The sequence below is a fragment of the Ictalurus furcatus genome, chromosome 25, assembly GCF_023375685.1.
Source record: "Ictalurus furcatus strain D&B chromosome 25, Billie_1.0, whole genome shotgun sequence".
Classification (NCBI taxonomy): domain Eukaryota; kingdom Metazoa; phylum Chordata; class Actinopteri; order Siluriformes; family Ictaluridae; genus Ictalurus; species Ictalurus furcatus.
Window position 1 is genome coordinate 16,621,538 of NC_071279.1, and position 7,819 is coordinate 16,629,356.

Here is a 7,819-nt window from a genome sequence, read left to right on the forward strand (position 1 = left end):
AATAATAATAATAATAATAGCCTTAAATATATCTACAAATATATTTAGATCTACTAGGCCTATTTGTTTAATATGGGCTTAAATCTTATAGAGGATGGACGGTGGGAAAAACTCATAATAAAAAACAACAACAACTACTACTACTAAATAATAATAATAATAATAATAATAATAATAATAATAACAACAACAGCAGCTACTACTACTAATAACAACAACAACAACAACTACTACTACTACTACTACTACTACTACTACTACTACTAATAATAATAATAATAATAAAACAACTACTACTAATAATAATCCATCCATCTTTTATACCACTTATCCTACAGGTACATGGGGAACCTGGAGCCTATCCCAGGGAGCATCGGGCACAAGGCGGGGTACACCCTGGACAGGGTGCCAGTCCATCGCAGGGCACAATCACATACACACTCACACACCCATTCATACACTACGGACACTTTGGACATGCCAATCAGCCTACCACGCAAGTCTTTGGACTGTCGGAGGAAACCCGAGTACCCGGAGGGAACCCCCACAGCACGGGGAGAAACATGCAAACTCCACACACACAGGGCCATGACCCTAGAGGTGTGAGGTGAACGTGCTAACCACTAAGCCACCATGCGCCCTAATAATAGTAGTAATAATAGTAGTAGTAATAATAATAATAATAATAATAATAATAATAATAATAATAACAACAACAGCTACTACTAACAACATTAACAACAATGTTATTATAAGTGCTTATACTAACAACAGGCGTTTACTTTGCTCATACACTGATAATTTAATATAAAGTCACATGATATTTTTTATGAAGATATAAAGAGCAAGATTTAAACATTTTCCATTTATTCATAAGAATGTAAGGTAAAGAAGTAAATAACAGAAGGGCCAATATAAAACAGAACACCAAATAATGTATACATGATATAACAAAATGTACAAAATTATTTATTTAGTAATGTAATGTGGAATCATGCGTAGAAAAAAAAAGAATTTAAGTAGAGTTACAGTAATAAGATCTGTGGCGTCCTCTGGTGGTTCAATGTGTTACTGTAGATGAAGTCTTAAACCTGGTCAATCTACAGTCTAGACTTTAGAATAATAACAAAAGAATAACACACTAAAAATGCATTACATACACTCTGATACATAATGACGGGGAAAAAATCCCTGTACTGTATAAAAAGTGAACTGCACATTGTAATTCTAACATTTACTGAACTTTCTGTTTTTATTCTTCATATTAAAAGTCATAGTCATCGTACTCCTCATTGTCTGTGTTTACTGTGTGGCTCTCTTGTAAGAAGTCTCTGTTCTGCTCCTCACACGTCTCTTGGGCCATGATGTATGCTTGCCAAATGTCCAGTGATGAATGGACAGGTTCAGTGCATAATTCTGTGCTCATATCCACATCCCGAGCCAGCAGCGCTCTTTTGACCTTGAGGAGCTCGCATGTGCAGTTCCACAGGTTTCCCTCTAGGTATAGAGTCCTCAGTCTGGGCAGAAGGTTCATGGCAGGCAGCGAGGAGAGCCGGTTGTTGCGCAGATTCAGCACTCGAAGCCGCTTGAGGGGCTTCAGGGCGCGGTCCTGAATTGTGGTAATGTGGTTACCTTTCAGATCCAGGCGTACTAGTGATTCAGGGAGCCTAGAGAGGGCACAGAGGTCAGCACAAAGGTCAGTGATAGACGACATGATGTTGGGTGGATTCTGTAAAAATTTGCACTAACCAACAACAGTGTATGTCTGAGTATCACTCTTGCTTTAGGGTTTAAACCTGCACCTGGATCCTGTAGATAGACCTAAGAGCTGCTGCTATAATCATAAAGACTGTACTCTGTTCACTGAAGGACTCTTATTCACAATCTGATCATCCTGAACATCCTGCCATTACACTCAGTAGTGTTCAGCTTTAATTTTCTACACATGTACACCTGCAACTAAACCAATAATGAGTCTCACGTATGCTCTTTCCTTTTCTCCCTCTATAAATTAGCAAGCTAACGACCCCATGTGGCTCTGTGGGGCTTCTGCTTGGCTGGAATGAAAACCTGCACCCACTCTGGCCCTTTCTGGATAAGATTGCACACCTCTGGTCTAGATAATGAAACGAACTGACCCATGTGGGATGGTGGAGAGGAGGTTCTGCTCCAGAGCCAGGTTGGTGAGGTGAACACAGTCCCTCAGAGCATTGGGTTCAAACTGTCGGATGGTGTTGTTCTCCAGAAAGAGATGTTTCAGGTGCCTCAGACCAGACAGCTGCTGATGGGTCACTTCCTGTATCTGATTCTGCCCACAGTCCACCTTCTCAAGTTTAGTCGACAGCCTGCTGGGCAGCAGTCTCAGCTGGTTACCTGCCAACTCCAACACGGTGAGATTGGGCAGCCGAAGACCGCCGTCTACAGACACCAGTCTGTTGTGGCATGCAGACAGAGTCGTTAGGTCACACAGTTGGGCCAGATCACGGCTTTTTAACGATCTGATCTGGTTTCTGTCCAGGTTCAGGTGAATCAGGGCTTGTGGGAGATTGTGAGGAACTTTGGTGAGAAGGTTTGAGGACAAGTCTAAAGTCTTTAGAAGGCCCAATGATGCGAAGAAAGCTGATGGGACTGATGAGATCTTATTATTCGCCAGACTAAACAAATTCAGCACGGGCAACCTGAGACTCCCCTGTAAGGTCTCAATTTTATTACCATCCAGATAGAGAAACTCCAGCTTTAGCAGTGCTGAGAGGATGTTGGCACGCACTGTGGTAATCATGTTATTCTGCAGATTTAGCACATGAAGTCGCTTCAGGCCTTGCAGAGCAGACTCCTGCAGCACATGGATCCGGTTGTGACCCATGTGGAGGATCTCGAGGCTGGAGGGAAGACCACGAGGGAGGTGGCGCAGCTTGTTCTTCTGGAGATCCAAAGATTTTAAATGCTTCTGTGCCCTGAATGTGTTGGCGTCGACCTGCTCTACTCCACATGATGACAGGATGACTTCCTCAAGACCTGGCAAGCCCGACAATTCTCTACCCTAAGATGAAAAAACAAGTTTTAAATTCAGAGTTTGTAATTTTGGGTATTGAGACAACAATACAAAATGGCTGCATCCCAAATAATACACTTTATTGTGAATAGAGAACAAATTCAGACACTGCATAAGACAAGACAATGTTGCTAATCAAAGGTTCTCCAAGGTACTGTACACTCTTAAAAGTAGTTCCTCAAAGATTTTTTGGATGGTTAATGGTTCTGGCTTTCTTATTGGGTTCTCCTCAGAACCTTTTCTGAAAAGGAAAGCTTTGTTTCAGAAGGATGAACCCTTTTAGACCTGTAACTGTTACTTTAGCTTTACAATGAGAGGATTCGTAACGACAGAGGTCGAAATAGTTTGTACACGTTACAAACTGCACATTCTGAAAGCATGTGGCAAAATGAAGAAACCTTAAGGAGGTTCTTCTGAATTTTCTAAGAGAAAATATTGGTTCCCACGTGTCCTTTGGCTCCTTGTCCTCCTTTCGTACCGAACTTTTCATTTCTTCACCCTAAATGAAGAGGTGTAAAGTTTTGGAAGTTATGTTATTTGGCATGCACTTAGCAGCTGCAGGTCTGAGGCAACTAGGGCTCAGTGATTTTTCTTAAGCATGGAGCTATGGATTGGAAGGTCATGAGGTCAAATCCCAGCACAACCAAGCTGCCATTGTTGGGCCCTTGAGCAAGTCTTTTAGCCCATGACTGCTCAGCTGTATCCTCTCTCGATTGTAAGTCACTTTGGATAAAAGCCGCATCCAAATGCGGTAAATGTAAGATCACCAGAGATGGCTTAAGCGTCAACACAATGTCAACATCACCATCTCCAAAAATCTGTATCTGTATATGGATTTAAACCAGACGTTTAAAATATTAACCCTACAGCTATGCCCCTGGAAACACTGGAAAACACTGATGCGCACAGCTGATGCAATTATTATTATTGTTTGTACCTACCAGTGATATTTTACTGGTTCTTTTTCCCCAAAATAAAAAAAACAACAATAATTAGTAGCCTAATTTAAACCACCATGACCCTGACCAGGCAGTTACTAAAGATGTTGATGAGGTTGGTCTTTATTTGAGCTTCATATCTGACCACTCGTTCACGTTTGCATGAAAGTAAAAAGCATCCTACTCGCTTGGGATCCCAGTCCTGATGCACACCACTAGTCTCACTCAGATGGAAAATAAACTGTGTACTGCACATCCTATTCATATCTCTATTTGTATCCGTTTTCAATGTACAGTGTCGTGTGTTCATTTCGTATAATGTATGAGTATTTGGTTAGATGGATTAAGAAAATACATTTTTTTTTTCAAATGATTTATTATTAAATATTATCATACACATTTCAATAATGCATGTAAAATTTGAAGTGTTGGATAATGTTCATAAAATGATGTGATGAGGAGTTCAGTGGAATATTTTCTGTAGTTAAAGGAGGCACTAAAACGTTTGCGAATAATGTATATGCTGTACAGTCACAACGAGCTGCTCTGTTTGTAATGGCATAAGTAAAAGATCCGAGTTGACTATCAACCAAATAACAACCATGTAATTACAATTAAAAAACAAACAACGAGAAGAATATTTACCATATTTACTATATCAACTATTAAGCATAGCAAAAGTACTGTATGTGCACGTACTGTAATGCCAGTGTCGAGCCACACATGATTTTATGGAGATGCCACTGATCCTGACCCTTTCTGCTCTCCGGACCTGCCTGATCCATCTGTATGCCCTACCTCTGGAAGGAGCTCTCATCAACTGGAGGATTCAGCCTGGAGATTGCTGAGGATGGTACCACTTGAAGTACCATGGGAATGGTTTTGGACCTCAATTCCACATGGACATTCTCACTGTGGTTGCTGGGACTAGGGTTGCTGCGATGGCCTTGGGACTGCAATTACCACATGCAGTTTTGAACTCAGGTGTCCTTTAGTGAACAGTGGACTAGTTCAACAAACAGACTTCATGTAAAACCTTAATGAACTTTCTTTTACTTTCACACTATCCGTTGTTCCCCAGATGAGGACGGGTTCCCTTCTGAGTCTGGTTCCTCTCAAGGTTTCTTCCTCATATCATCTTAGGGAATTTTTCCTCACCACCGTCACCACCGGCTTGCTCAATAGGGATAAATCCACACACTTAAAATCTCTATCCTGTGTTTATATGTTTCTGTAAAGCTGCTTTGAGACAATATCCATTGTTAAAAGCGCTATACAAACCAAATTGAATCGAGTTGAATTGAATGTAACGTAAAAAACGTAATGGAGTTTTTTGCACTGATTGCTGTCTGATTAGGTAAAAATAAGAAATAGTGTATCTTGAGTTTGAGACGTGTTTGTGGTGTTGTTGTGCATTTTGGACGTGAAACGCGTGAAGTTTTAAAAAAAAGTGAATGTAAAGTAATTGAATATTTGTCAGTTCTATCTAGATAACCATGTCATGTGTTATATATCAGTGCCTTCCTGTTTGTTTGTTTTTTTTCTTTTTCAGAAAGATTAAAATACAGTATTTAGTCATAGTCTATTAGGACAAACACCTATATGACCTTATTTATTTATATATATATATATATATATATATATATATATATATATATATATATATATATATATATATATCCCATTACGAAACCATTAACATGTTCCAAATCAGCTACAGACTATCTGGTAGACCAGTACAATTCTTTACATTGAACCCATACAGAAAAGACCATTACAAAGCCACTAGTAACCAACAGAAGCTTGTGACAAGGTGACAGATATTAAGCATTACCTTTATCTCCTTTATGTGGTTATATCCTAAGTTCAGTTTCCTCACGTCTCCTGCGATGCCCAAGGGTACAGACTGCACCCTATAACACTGCACAGACGCTGCCGGTTCACACACACATTTCTCTGGACATACATAGCTGCACACAGAGCTACGATTATAGAGCAGAGTGTAAAGGAGAACGTGAAGCATCCACATCATGGAGACATGACTCGGGCCACGTCAGTGCTGAAACAGCTTCCTGAGACCCGGAGGCTTAAATAGCTGATCTGCCAGTGAGAGAAGGACTCCTCGAGATTATCTGGAACAATGGCTCAGATCATTATCTCAGTTAGAAAACACTGACACGGAACTGGGATCTCAGTCGTAGATTGTCCTGTCTGTTTGCAGACGTGAGAAACTTGCTGATAAACTGTTTACAGCCCAATGCAATTTCCTCCGCTTAAATACTTTTACTAAATGAGTTCCTTTAGTCAGTAAAAAGAACAAACATTATTTGAAATGCTATTCTGAGGCATATAATAATGTTTAGTCGTAATCATTTTGTATACAGTTTGCGTTTAAAGGTGGTGTTTTATGAAATTAGAAATGTGCCAGTACAATCTGATTTAAACATGTACAAAATTTAGTTTTTGAAATCGAGATTCAAAGTTTCAAAAAATCCTACATTATTGCCTCGTTGTAGCTCCAATGGTGACAATCGAATCTGTGCTCTTTTGCTGTTCCCCAGATGTGGTGTTTTGAAAATCTGAGTCTGAATTTGAACTGGATTGTGCCACCAAAAATATAAATGTATTAACGTGTATTTTCTACACCTGATGGTTAAAAATGATACAGCTGAATTTGAATCCTTGCCCGAAATCATTCGAGCACAAAATCATTCCGTCCAAAATGGTACAAACTACAAAACTTCACCTACAAATGCTAAAAATCACTGCATAAAGATTCAGATTTGTGCATTTTAAATTCAGCTTGGCACTGAAGAAAAATGTATGTGAATTAGTACTCGAATATTAAGAGCCCTCTTTTATTTATGGATTTTTAATTTTTTATTCTACTTTTGCAACAAATCTTAAGCAGTTACTTAAAGCAGGGGTTCTCTGACTTTTTTTGACCCCATTTTAAGGCCTCGAAAATCCTCATGCATTAGTAAAGGACGAGGAAAGAAAGGCCTCCACCCTCTGTCCATCCTGTCAGCACAATGTGCTGCTGATGAATAAATACTCCACAAAGACAAGCAAAACAGGATGGCACAACTACCACAACTCCAACACAGACCTAACACTTCTAAGAAAACGGACTCAACATGGGTATTTTGGTAAAGCAAAACAGATGGGAAATGGCACCAAACATAAAGGACGGCACGCCAGTCTTATTAATATGCACAAAATTTTAATTACGTCATGTGAGATTTACACGTAACATACATTTTTCACATGGACACATCCAGTTAAAGATTAAAAAAGCAATCATCTGCCCTTTTTCCAGTCTTTAACTGTCCAGCTTCTGTGAGTCTGTGCCCATGATAGCCTCAGATTATTGTTCTTAGCTGACAAGAGTGGAACCTGATGTGATCTTCTGCTGTTGTAGTTCATCCACCTCAAGATGTGACGTGTCGTGCGTTCTGAGCTGCTTTTCTGCTCACCACGGTTGTATTGAGTGCTTATGTGTGTTACTATAGACTTCCTGTCAGCTCAGAGGAGTCTGATCATTCTCTTCTGATCTCTCTCATCGACAAGGTGTTTCAGCCTGAAGACCCTCAGACTTTTTTCTTCATTTGCATGTTTGATGTGAGCATTAACTGAAGACCTTGACCTGTATCTGCAGGATTTTTATGCATTGTGCTGCTGCCACACGATTGGTTGATTAGATAACTGGATAAATGATCAGATGTACTAATAAAGTGGACGGTGGGTGTAAATCCAAGTTCAGAATTGCTTTATCAATGATCAGAATTCATTATAAACCTTTAATGCAACCGTATAAAAATAAAATACA

The 7,819-nt window shown here is 39.6% G+C and overlaps 1 protein-coding gene across 1 annotated transcript; it reads right to left on the reverse strand.

Moving 5' to 3' along the window:
- Positions 1-896: 896 nt before the first annotated feature.
- On the reverse strand, positions 897-2,863 carry LOC128601603 (nephrocan-like). The gene is made up of 2 exons (XM_053614909.1): positions 2,139-2,863; positions 897-1,667 (listed from the first exon to the last, which is right to left on the reverse strand). Exons 1-2 carry the CDS (start codon positions 2,861-2,863, stop codon positions 1,265-1,267), a joined length of 1,128 nt encoding a protein of 375 aa, XP_053470884.1. The 3' UTR covers positions 897-1,264.
- Between the last annotated feature and the right edge of the window lie 4,956 nt (positions 2,864-7,819).